The 13,400-nt window shown below is 35.9% G+C and overlaps 1 protein-coding gene across 7 annotated transcripts in view; it reads right to left on the bottom strand.

Annotated features, from left to right (window-relative positions):
* The window catches only part of NEDD4L (NEDD4 like E3 ubiquitin protein ligase), a 192,877-nt gene that overhangs the window by 16,026 nt on the left and 163,451 nt on the right, over positions 1-13,400 (bottom strand). For all 7 annotated transcript variants that reach the window (XM_049794601.1, XM_049794602.1, XM_049794605.1 and 4 more), the window contains 6 exons: positions 11,984-12,042; positions 7,572-7,637; positions 5,989-6,218; positions 4,149-4,270; positions 3,213-3,283; positions 1,066-1,161 (listed from right to left, as the gene is read on the bottom strand). In XM_049794601.1, coding sequence (XP_049650558.1) covers positions 1,066-1,161; positions 3,213-3,283; positions 4,149-4,270; positions 5,989-6,218; positions 7,572-7,637; positions 11,984-12,042 — 644 coding nt within the window. The remainder of the gene's footprint in view (positions 1-1,065; positions 1,162-3,212; positions 3,284-4,148; positions 4,271-5,988; positions 6,219-7,571; positions 7,638-11,983; positions 12,043-13,400) is intronic.

The raw sequence follows: 13,400 nt of genomic DNA, 5'->3' as shown, positions 1-13,400 counted from the left end.
AAGGCACGGTGGTCCACAATACCAGTGGTACCTGGAGCCAAGATATCAAGGTCTAAGAATTAAACGAAGACACTAGAAGAGGTTGTAAAAGACTATAAGCAAATTAATTTAAGAGACACAGGTAGGTATTACTAAGTCCCAATATTGTACAAAACCAGTATGTTTTAGTCACTACATGTGTGCATGCATTACAAAATGGTTCAGCTCCATAGCTTGTAAATAAATAAAAAAACCTCTCCAATCATGGTAGGCAAGTAAGTTCCAAGCTCATGTAAATAAACGCATGATTTATTTAAGTCCTCAAATTAAATTTAACACATATACTTACAAGACATTTATCTGTACCCAAGTTATTTCCATCCAGAAGCTGATACAGATCTCTGAAGTTTGTTTTAATAGGATTCTCTGTAAAGACTGACTGTAAATCCAAGACAAACTGTACCACAAGCTGTTGTTAAAGCTTGTACTGATAAAATGAGTTATGACTTCGGCCGATGAATTATATTCTCACCTACTTACTTCTCAATTGTTAAAAAAGTATCTAACATTTTTCATTTGTAATGGAGAAAGTCTGTTACAGAATCCACAGATTGTGAACCTTTTTAAAATAGGCATGCTTCCTTTTGTTTTATTATCTGCCTGCATTATATAAAAGACACCATCAACAAAGCACTTCACTGATTATAGCTCTACCACTTAATTTGTTCTTTGAGAATATCTTCCACTTATAAAACCCTAAACACTCTCTGGCTGAGTCTGTTTTCTAAGATGGACAGTGTAACACCTTTATTACTCCTCATTGCAAACATTTTACTCAGCTTCAAGTAGTGCTTTTCACAAAGATGTCATACTGCTCACTGACAAGAATATAATTTCCTTCTTTGGCATCCCCAGTCTTAGTTCAGGAAGAAAGAGACGTTAATATTCATAGTCTGCCTACACTGATCACTCACATTCAACAGTCCTGGCCACGTTCACAACCATGACATACTGCTCAGTATTTAATTACTTTGTGGCAATAACCAATAAATGGAAATATGGGCTTCGAGGATAACCTTTACATACCTGTCCAAAGTTTTCCTCATCTATGCAAAACATGAGATCCAACTCTGTAGGGTCATTTTCCAGGATCCACTTCAAGGAGTTGTAGTATTCGCTATCCTACAGCAGATTGTAATTAAACAATAATTAAATATATAAAATTAAAAAAAAAAGTAAAAGTTTGAAAATGTGAACATTAAATGTACAGTTTAACTTTAAATTGAACAAATAATACCATCCAAAACTAGAACTCCAATGGGACTGGAAAGATGAGAACTCATTTATCTGCACAGCTACTGTAAAGTAGGGTGAGATGGATTATTTTATTCATATGCATTTTTCTTAGATGCTATATTTTTAGATTCATGTAACTTTTCTTAATTGACTTTTAATTGCATTATTATACAACACAATAAATTGAGTCTACATATCTGTTAGGTAAATATGTATATAGTGGTGTGAAATAACTGATTAGAAAACGTCATCTTGATAAAACCATACATTCTTTTCAACACAATTTATATACCACTTCATTACATCAATAATATATTGTACAGTAACTGATTGTATTGTTACTATTAAAAAGCCTTGGCATTTGCTGAATAAAAGACCCCTCTAATTTCCTAAAAGGGTTGTATCTTCATCATATATTAAGTTCATAATTAAAGAAAAATGAAAGAAAAGAAAAAAAAGTATGTGTAGCTATCATTAAATACTTCCAAGCAAGAGAGCCCAAAAAATTAATTTCAAAATGAAGTTAAAACATTATTTACTCATGTATGCTTCAAGAGAAGAATGACCTGCCAAAATTTGGTGACTATGATATAGTGGGAGCTGGAGGAGCGATTAAGCAGTTGAACCAGCTTTTACATCAGTAACTGAGAATCTGTAAAACTCTAAAACATCAACAACAATAAACTGTGTTTCATTCTCATACCAAGTATACTTTTGACAAGACCAAGGACAGCTATTGCAGACCTAAGAATAAGAGGAAAAGGTTTCCCAACCTTTTGGGAAGGACCTGAACTTCCTTTTAAGATCCTTCTCGATATGTATCTCATGAGCTTCATTTTAAGCTTGTACTTGAGCTCAAGTCATCTCCTCTTCTGTAATTCTGTCTCTGTGCTGGGCTTGAGTCAACTGACCTTGCTGCTGAAGACAGTCTTAGGAAAGTGCAGGATGTGAGTGGCCAGGCTCACAAGCAAGTCCTGCTCCTACAGAGGCAACCCGGAGCAGTCTTATCCAGATAAACTATTTTGTATAATGGGTAACAGAGGAAGACATTAGAAAGGGGAAAAGTAACAGCTCCAAGGTTCTCCAAAGGCCATAGCAGTGGAAAAACTGGACAGACCTCAAAAGGTTGAAAAGACAAAAACAAGTATCATCCTGCTAACTTAATGGAAACCATTTGTATTTAGCTATTGTACATATCTGCAATGTACTGTGTTTCAATACTGGTACACTACATGTCTAGACTGGGCATGAGCGGGATCCTGTTTACTGTTGTCCTTCATTTTACAATACAAAGTTAGAGATTACCAACTTGTAAAACAATTTGTTTTTCTCCCAGGGAGTGCCAAGCACAGAACTACTTGATTGCAATTAATGCTGAAGGTGTGAAAGTAGAGGAAGTGCAGGGAACAAAACCAAAATGGATATAAGGGCATAAGTTGTGCTGCAATCATTAAGTATATTTCAGAGGAAACTGTGTATAATTCGGCAACCCTTTCTCCTTCCAACACTGTGGGCAACTTCCTGTGTTGCCAGGTCAGCACTAAGCCCTTGCATCCCCCTCCTGCTGCTCCACAGCATGACAGGAAAGCTGTAGGGCTTGTGGTGGTGCTCCCTGTAACATGGAGAAAGCTGATCCAGTGGCAAATCTGGAAGGACAATTAATTAGACATCTTATGTCGCATTCCTTACTGGCCTATTCGTATCTCTTCTCTCTTATCTCTTTCACCACTGTTAGTGCACTGGTACTGAAACTGTTGTCCTAGCAGGGAAAATGTGTTTTATTAAAAAAAGTACATACATATCTTTCTAAAGTTGTTGCAACTATGACCTTGTGTTTTCCACCATGCCGTTTACTGGAATTAATAGCTCTCATAAATTTCCCCAGAAGAAAAAAATACATAATTACTAATGCTGATACAGTTTACGTGTTATCTTACCACTGACTCCATGTCCTTCAGAGTTATTGGTTTCCCCAGCATCATCTTGTAAAAAGGTCTGATGAAGAAGCCTAAAAGAAAGGGAAGAGCGTTATCTCCACTGTTCTGCATTTTCACCTTACATAAAGCTACAACTACTCAAGGATAACACACCATATTTCCTAGTGTGCCAGCAAGAAAGAAACCTCTTGGAACTAACAGTGCTGTAACAACTTAATACAGCAGGCTCATTTTTGTTTAGGCACAGAAATGCCAATTTTTCAATTACAAAAATTATGCCATTAAACACTACAACCTACCAAACACCTCTCTACCATTAATGGTAGAGAGACACAAAAGATGGGGAATTGAGCTCAAGTTACTCTAATCCATTTAAAACCATCATTCTTCTCTCAGAGATGCTAGAAAAACAGGACAGCGAGCTTCCTCTTCTAATGTGCTGCACCACTGCTAAATAAAATTTGGTCAGTTTATAACATTTCCTTGCTCACTTACTGTGGGATTTCAGAGTTTGGCAGAAAACATATTTTCTCATTAAATCATTCAGTAATAATTTTACAGGTCAAAATATGCTGCAATTGACACCCACACAACTGCTTTGGCTGCAGGTTTGCATGGAAATGGCTGATATAAATTTAGTGATTTTCCTTTAGGGATAGTGATTATTTAGAAATGCTGATTCTGCAGTTCCAACACAAACGGAGAAAGGAGCAAAACTTTATATGAAATGTGTTTGTTTAGTAAGACACTATGATTTTTTAATTGCCATTCACAGCAGGAATGCAATTTACAGCAGTTCCAGTTCCATTACTTTCTCTCAGACTTTGTCTCCATAAATACTACACTCTAAAGCATATGAATTACTGAAGTGATTTATTTAATAAAAATCCAGTAACTGTTGCATATCCAGCATAGCCATAAAGTGTAATAACTCACCATCCAATAGCTTCCCATGATATACTGCTAGACCGGCAACCCGCCCAATAAATGTGAAATACGACAGGTGATCTTCGTTACAAAGACCTGAATTAGGATTAATCTGAAGTGTATAGTTGTCCCTTTTTTGGGGAAAGAAAAAAAATATCTAAATAGCCAAGTCTTTTAATTACCAGATATTCAGATATGTTAATAAATAACTTAAGCTTAGGACCATTTCCTGTTCATTTTTGCAAGAGTGTAATAATGTAATCAATCCATGTGTTCCTCAACAGAAGTATCTGACAGTTTGTGGGTAGGCTGACCTAATCAGAACTGTCTTGCTATGACCGTAATGATTACTTAACAAAGGTAACAAACTCCCGCTTGTGGGGTAACAGGATTCCACTTGTGGCAAATGTAAGAGGGCTGTGCTAACCTCTTCAAAGGATAAAAGCCTGGCATCATTGAAAACACTAAAATTTTGCCATCAGCTTCAGTGGAATGAGAATTTCAGCAAAGCTATCTCTTCTGCATTCTGCTGGGCTTGATTATTCACTCTTTCCAGCCAAGTTTCAGAGCTTAAAATTTTAGAATTTTCTTTTGCAGTAGTTGCTTTTAGTTCTTGAAATATCCGTAGGTACTAAAGAGGAATTAAGTATAGGCCCATGGTCCCCGTCCTAGGATAAAGAATGTTTTCTTGCTAGTATCTTAAACTGCACATATTAGAGAACATCTCTGAAATACGCTTAACTCCCAGGATATTGGAAAAAGCCATCAAAAGACTAAGATCTTTTAATAGGGTAACAAAGCATTAAGACTCATGTGAAAGTGTGTCACAGTAAGACATTAGTGTAAAACCAGTATTTTTAGTTTGCAGTATATATGCTTAATCTGTGAAGAAAGATACAGTGTTTTTAAGTAGATGTTTTTTCTTATTTCTTAAAATAACTAGTTAGATCTGTGAATGTAAAATGAAAACACATTATATTCAAAATGCCTACAGTGACCTATATCCCATAAGTGGAAATACGTCAAAACAAATGTTTATCCAGTGAACTGTTTTAACACACGGGCACTCTGTGCTAGTCAGTGTTAAGTTGTGTTTCCCTTCAACAGCAGAACATGTCCTTTCTGACACACAAATGTGAGAAAACTCTCATTATGCAGTCTTTGTTCATCTACTTTACAATCTATTCAACACTTATTAAAGGAGCGTGCTTGATATTAACATAAAAACATCAAAACTACTGCCTGCAATTAAGAAATCCATTCTCACTATAGCTAAGTACACAATGTGGAATTACATATGGCACATTGAAACAAATGTACTTTAAGTAAGAGACTTGCTTTCTCATTTACACTAATGGATTGCTTGAAGATTTTAAAATTGGACACAAGTAAATTTAAACTTAGGTAAGGCCACTGCTGTGTAACTACTGCAATGTAAATGAGAAGCTGTTTTACAAGCTAATTATAAAGGAGCACTGTAACTCTGGATGGCAGGTGTTTTACAATGTAATGGGAGGGCATAAAAAGAGTCTTTTGTCTGACATTGCTCCTTTCACTATTACTAGCCTCAAAAATTGCAGTTTTGCTACAAGCAAGGCAGCACTGAATAATGTCTTAATAATAAAAATGTTTTTTGAGACTTCAATGACAATTTGAAAGGTTCTCTGAAAAGCAAGTAAGAAATGATAGTATAGTACAGAACAGAGAGATTTGACTTATGATAAGAGTGCATACTGATGCACCATTAAGGATGATCTAATGATCTAACTACTTTCCAGTGTAACTGTGCCTCTTTTGCAAAATCTAATGTATATCCCTTATGAATGAAAATATTTTAATGGACACTTACGTTGCTGAATATTCAAAGAGACCATAATAAGGGTTAAACATTTCCTTGGACAAGAGAAAAAACCATTCTCTGGCCACACCTCCATAGTCAAGTCCTTTTTCTGACTCAAATTCAATCCAGAGCCTGGCTTTTAGTACATCAGGTCTCTTCACAGACATGATTCTTCTGTAGGACTCCTCAAAAATATTATTTCTGTGTAGCTTCATCTCAAATCTGTTTGGTATATCAGCCTATGTGAAAGAAGATTATATTATATTTGTTAGTCTCAGTAAATAAGTCTTCAGGCAAATTACTGATCAGTGGTAACAACTAAATGACAGATTAAACATCCGATGTATAAAGTTTCCCCTTTATTTGGTTTTCCAGTGCTCTCTAAGTCTACAGGTTGACAGCATATGGTGAACTCGGTAAGTTTCAGTATAGTGGTTCAGAGACTTCTATAATATTTGACAAAACAATGAAAACAACAAGAAAAGTAACAAAAAAAAAGGTGAGAAAATTATTGATATTACTATGCTTTATTTTAAGGGCATTTTAGCTTAAAATGGTAACAAACGTGTAAGATTTATATGTTTTACTCACATATCTGTAAAGGCCAGAACAGTTTCACAACAAGAACACCTACAGTACCATACGCACAACAGAACCGAATTGCAAAGATGTAAACAAAAGAGAATCGAGCTGCCACAATGTTTTAGAAGTTCTGCCTAAATAGGAGGGAGCTAATGCCCGTTATGATATAGCCCAGGGAGCTAAATTCAGAAAAGACAAATGAGAACTGAGTTAATAATTTGTAGAAAGAAGACTGGATGAACAGATTAACGTGACTGTTACAGCCATGTATAATTTTCTTGATAAAACTGACTTAAAACAAATATTTCAGAAGGTTTGTTTTTTCCTGACAACTGAAGTGCTTATTGTGTGCAATCACTGGTCAAACTCAAGGTGAAAATTCATGGAGCTATCAATAAACAGGTAAAGACAGTGGCGAATTAAAGCTGGTGTTGCCAAGGCTGTTTATTGTTGATTATGAGTCAATATCACATGCAAGCTAATACCGAGTGCTCTCTTATGTTAAAGATGTTACTGAAAATACTTTTTTTCACTCAACAAGAACACTAGAAGCTTGTGCCAGATCCAGCACAACTGTGGGCTCTGCTTTGCCAACTTGTTCCAGCTCTGCCCTTCAAAGTCCACTGTTGAAGGTGATGGAGGAGTATCAATCCTCAAGCCTATTTTCAGCCTAAAAGCTTGTAAAGTAACATACCAATTAGTCTCAGTTGCAATGGGAAATAGTGAATCACTGCTACTTCTTGCTGCCTCGTAACTTTGATTTTTGCATTCATTTAAAAAAAGTGAGTCTTAAAGATTTGTGAATGTTTTTGTTGAGAAATCAAATTCAAACTTCTTTTAATTTTTTTGCTTCCTACTTAACCCCTCTAGGTGTAGCACAATCAAGAAAAATTGGCAAGTGTGTTATAGCAAGGTAAACCACCGTTCTGTATCTATGCTTGGGACAGTCTGTCATTTCTCCCAGACATAGCATAATTGATTCCAACACAAAGCAGCACGTTTCTACTCACTGGTTTCTTTAACTTCTTCCGAAAATAGTCATATTTCTGTTTGAACTCCCTGGAATATGGAACTGCCTATCAGAGAGAGAATCATAAATACAGATTATTCCACCTATTTAGCAGTTTGATATTCCAACATTATTTAAACAAAAAAGAAATTTAAAGACATGCTGTCTACATATGTTTGTCATAGGTTCATCTAATAAAATCCACCATGCATGAAGTACAGCAGCCAAAATTTTCCCATTTCTCAGTGTGTAATTTGAGTTAAAAAAGTGTGTAATCTCAGTGTGTAATCTGAGTTAAAAGGTATGAAAACTTTTGACCCAGTTGGTCTGTTTATCAACTACTTACCCTCATTTTCTTCTTTTCAGAACAGAAAAACAGCAAAAACAATTTTTAACACAGACAAAAAAACCTGGAATGTCTTGCTGCCATCCATGTGTCTCATTAGGAAACAATGAGCATTCCATATGATACTGAATTTTTAAAATGACTAGTGTTACTACAGAATATGGATTTGCACAGCTGAAAGTGCTAAGCATTATTAAGTGCTACTCAAAATACACAAAATTGAAAGAATTTTCAAAGAATTCAAAGGCAGGGGAACATCCATAGCTAGAAATTATCTTTTCAGCCCAATGTGAATGAATGTAATTCTTAATAGTTATCAAACTATCATCAAACTATATCAAAACTATTTTGTAAGTTACTTATAATGAAAATATACACCTTCATAATGTCTTTAATCCAGAATCTGAAAGCATTTCATAAACAAATTAACATTATTTTGAACCAAGTACAATTGTGTAATATTTATCTGAATACTCACTCAATGTAGCTGCCTGTGAGTTAATTTTAAGTAACAGCAGCATAACAGAACAATTTTAGAAGTTTTTTTTTTAAAAAAAAGCACAGTGAAGGTTGGTAGAATTACATTAACCAGCAGAGCTGGAAATTGGTTTCTGGCATATGTAAACACTCCTTAGCAAATGCCACAGGTCTCTGAAATATTTATGGGGATTTCCAGATACCTGAAAGGCGTCTCAGGATGATTCTAGGCACACACAAATCAAGGTTCATCAAAGGTTCTCACAAGCTCTGTCATTCAGAGTTTTGAAAGACATTTCTGTTTTAACACCGTGCTTCTCTTTCCTGCTAACATACTGTATGGATAAGCAAGGATTTGACACTAAGATAGACAATTGCCATGTTTGATGTTAATCTGTACGCCACTCACTGACAACTATAGTGGTCAGTAAGATGACAGTGTTCATTTCTGCTACCTGCCTTCATCAGACTCCTTTGCTTCTGCACCTGATAGGAAATGCTTACAAACGTCCAAAAAGGCCAAGCCTTTTAAGGCACCGAGTAGTACCAGACAGAAAGGCAGTCAATTGCATCAGCCATCAAGCAGGAGTACAGATAAGAGCCATCCATACTCCTGATTGCCAGTCCTATGACTGCAACCTACATTATTCAGCCTTCAGATGAAATGGCCATAAAACAAAGTTGTGAGTTAAACTAATGAACAGGAAAATAGGCTGGAAAAGAGATACTATGACAGGTACAGGTCTGGCTCTAACAAATAACTGCTATGTATTTAAGTAAGATTCCTTAATTCTGTGTGGGTTTTTTGACAATTAATTTTTTGAAAGTTGAGTCTTTAATTCTCTGGTTTTTGACACCATACACAACATCAATTTAATCAGGGTTTGGAAAGTGCCTTGAAAAAAAAAGAAGGAAAAAAAAAAAAAAGGCTTCCTGGTCCTGATCATAATATTTTCCAACTACATCCTTACTTTCCTTTGCTCTACTGTTCCTTCAAGATGAAAGAGTAGACCTAGTAAAACAACTAGCTGAACAAATGAAGTGTAACTTCTTGGGAGCAAAAGAATTATTTTGAATTCCACAGGACTGCAAAAGTTACATTCTCTGTTCCTTGACAGCTAAATCACAAATTGCAAAGCTCTGGTTCAAGTTCAGTTTCTGTGTGAAACTGAACTGAGGACTGCGATTTTGGGGAAGGGAAGGTATGGGCTGGTCCTGAAGTAGATTCATTAGGTGAAAGCGGGAGGCACAAAGATTTCTATATGAGTTTTCCCTTGTGGATGATGAGACATGAAAAATTAAAAAAAAAAACAAAACCAACAAAAACCAATAAAGCTAAATAATTTTACTCTGATGATAATATGACTTTACTACAGCCATTAAATAATCTTTCAACGTTTCCATTGTTTAAATGCAATGTGAAATGCAATTTAAGTAGTTCTTTGTTTTTGTCATGGCACCAAAAATACTATTAAAAGCATTAAGATGAATCCTTAATGTTTATATAGCTGTAAAATGGATTTGATCTAGCTTTCTCTTTAAAAAAAGAACAAAGACACAAATAACTGTTATTTACTTAACGGGATCATGATTGACCTTTATAATCTTGAAACACAATTTCCCAGATAGTCCTTCTCATTTATGCCTAACATTTCTGGGGAAATGAACATTAAGGATTTCTATAGCATACTGTGTATTAGTATCTCAAGCATTAAGTTAATGATAAAAGGGCAAATCACTCCAAAAGCAATTATGTTCAAACAAGTGATTATTATTAATCTTATCAATAAACAAGAGCAACTGGAATTACACCATGCAGTAGTTAATCTGCTGTGTCCTGAGACCCTTAAAAATCCCGAGGATTTACCAAAATAAACATCTAGGGTTGGAAGTCTGATCACTCAGAGTACCATAAAATGGCATAAACAACCATAAAAAGATCAAAGAATCACTCCATATATTTGATGTTTTGAAAATTTAATATTAAAGCACGTATTTACTTTTTCTAAGGCTGATATTCTGAAATCTTAGTTTATCTGCAGTTAGTTTTATGTCTCTTAAAACTGATAGACACAATTTTTATCTTTTTTTACACTCTGAATCCACAGTCACAACTCTCCCATATCAAGTGGAAATAGCTTTTTGTTATCCAGAAATCCAAAACTGAATAGCACAGTGTCTCAGCTCAGTACAATTCTGTTGTTGGTAATGACCCAGACAATGAGTAAATATGAACATTTCTCCTATACACATCCCTAAAACCTTACAATCTAGGATTCAGCACAGAGAACTTGGCCTGAAATTCCCAAGATCTTCAGACTTACAATTCAGAGCTGACATGTGCCCTTCACATAGGTTAATATAGAAACATACCACTTGAACACAATGGAGGAATAAAAGGTAAGATGCAAAGATTTAATATTGTTTGTTCCATACTAAGTAATTTATAATATCAGCAAGTGTGGAGAAAGAATAAATCTGAAGATATTTTACACTTACATTATTTTAGATGTAATTTATTTAAAAATCACATTTTTTTCCCTCAATTCATCTGTTTGGATGTCAAAAGTAAGCTAAAGATATCACTCTACTACTTCTGCCCTGGAATTCCATCATCACCATAAGCAGCAAATACAACAAAACCCATATGGAAATCTTGAATTTTTTATTTTTCAGCCAGGGATCACATCAGTAATGGATCTCTTTCAGAAACCACATTGATCATCATCACTTCGTGCAGAAAGCTTTAGGTTGCAGGAGGAGGAGAATGGAACAAATGAGAAATGATGGGTTTGTGTGTGTTTCAGAGCATGAAACACCATTCAGACTATTTAGCTATGCAGCCTCCGAATGGATGGAGCTTCACTCAGAAATAACACAACAATATAAAAAAATTAAAACCAGCTAAACACGAGTTTTTGTCCTGAACAGCATTCTCTTCCTCCCCACTGAAACAGAGGTATCCTGTGATTTACTGTCATATCTACTGATAAAGAATGTTTCCTAGACACTCCAAGGCAGGAGCCAACTTCACATGCTAATGGCTACAAGACAGGAATCATAACTGTACCACTGGAAAAATTCCCAAGCTAAGCAGCTATTGCTAGGAAAGCCTCCAAACCCATCAAATTCAAACCTATTGTCTGACCTGGGGGAATAGTGTGCACAGCACTGTAGTTCCAAATGTTCCAGTAATTCCTAATTAGCCCACTACTGCTTTGGACCACTGGCAGCAGGCTGGAAGGTCCTCAGTGCACTCCAGCCTGTGCGTAACAATACAGGGTCCACAGAGTGGTACAACCATTTGAATGCTGGGGACGAGGCACCAGTTTTGGGGCACCTTGGCAGGCTGTCACAGGATGGCAGCTGCCCCTGCCCTTGCAGACTCACAAAAGCTAGCACCTGAGCCTCCCATGTCTGTCAGGAAAAGGCAACGCAAGGCAGAGGTCCTGCTTCCTGGTCTGCTCATCAGGCAGTGTGACCTGGTCTGAAGAACAGGCATGACCTGCTGCTCGATAATGCCTCCTGCCTATACCAAATGTACATGAGTCACAGCATTTAATGGAAGAAACCCCCATAGCAGTACTTACTGGACCAGTAATTGCTGGATTCTGCAGTCTGGGGTCTTCCCACTGGGTAATTTTATTATCTGTAAATAACAAAAGAAATTATATCATTACTTCTCTGTTAGGACACTGTGAATTTATGTTGGATTTTTTCTCCCTACAACTGTTTTCCCTAACATTTCCACAGCTTAGTATTTCAGGGTTAGAAAATGCTGCATTCACCCATCTACACCAAAACCCCATCACACTGTTTAGTTGAAAACACCCATTCAAAATGTAAAACTACAACAGAATCCAGTGTATTTATACTGCTTTTATTTCAGCGTCTGTAGCAGTAAACATGTTCTATTTGAACATGGTCTTGGATTCAACTCATATTAGAAATACACAGGCTTCATGCCTCAAAGGTAAAGGAACCCAAAAACTTTGTCAAATGACAGGCTGAATTTACTTTTTTGAAATTTTGCATAAAGATAGCCAAAAGGTAATACTTTTAAAAGATAGTTTGTATTTAAATTTGGAGGGAATATCATCTCTTTTCTTTTAAAGAAAAAAGTCCTAGACACTGATTGAACGAGAAGGTTATAGAACCATTAAAAGGGAGGCAAAATTATACAGTTAAAGTATAAAAGATCATTCAGTTTTGACCAAAGGAGATTTTGGCAGTAGCGCGACAGAAACCAGTTCTTTTCATCTACAGTTTTTAAGAGCACCAGGAGGGTGATATGGTAAGATTATACAGGACCATGGTGAAACTCTCCCTGCCTCCAGACAACTGCTCCTCACAAGATTCTGAACACAACAGAATCACAACAAAATGATGACGTTGCAACAATAAGACAATGCTCCAAAAACCAAACTAGATGCCACCTGCAATGGCAAGACTTAAGCCATCCATTTCCTGCACTGAAAGGGTAATAATAATAATAATAATAATAATAATAAATCTGTTTGTTACATACACTGCTTTGCTTTATGAAGTTTTGTAATTGTTAGGTTTGGGAATAAACACATTAAGTTTCAAGAAAATTGTTTTTATGGCTACCGTAGGTAAAAGCAAAGAACCAAACCCACTTATATTAAACCACAAGTATTTTCCACGTTTCTACAGTTGGAAAAGACCTGTAAGTTTTGAGCATCCCAAGCTAGTTTTAAAATGGACTGGGATTTGAAAGGTGACATTCATTAATGTTAACTGAAGAAAATTCAAGAAGTTCACAAGCACATTTCAAGAAATTTGATCCATGAGTTAATTTAATATCAAAATACTATTTTATTTCCCTTTACCCATTAAGTCTATTTAGTGCTTATCGAAATTATGGAGGAAGGCTGTTAGACTGACAGGTCCAGAAACCACATGAGATCCACAGACCAGACCCTGCCATAAAGGCGTGATGCCTAATCTGGTCCTTTTCATCTTGCTTCAACCTGTTCAGTCAAA

The sequence above is a fragment of the Accipiter gentilis genome, chromosome Z, assembly GCF_929443795.1.
Source record: "Accipiter gentilis chromosome Z, bAccGen1.1, whole genome shotgun sequence".
Taxonomy (NCBI): domain Eukaryota; kingdom Metazoa; phylum Chordata; class Aves; order Accipitriformes; family Accipitridae; genus Astur; species Astur gentilis.
This window is presented reverse-complemented; position numbering and strand designations above follow the sequence as displayed.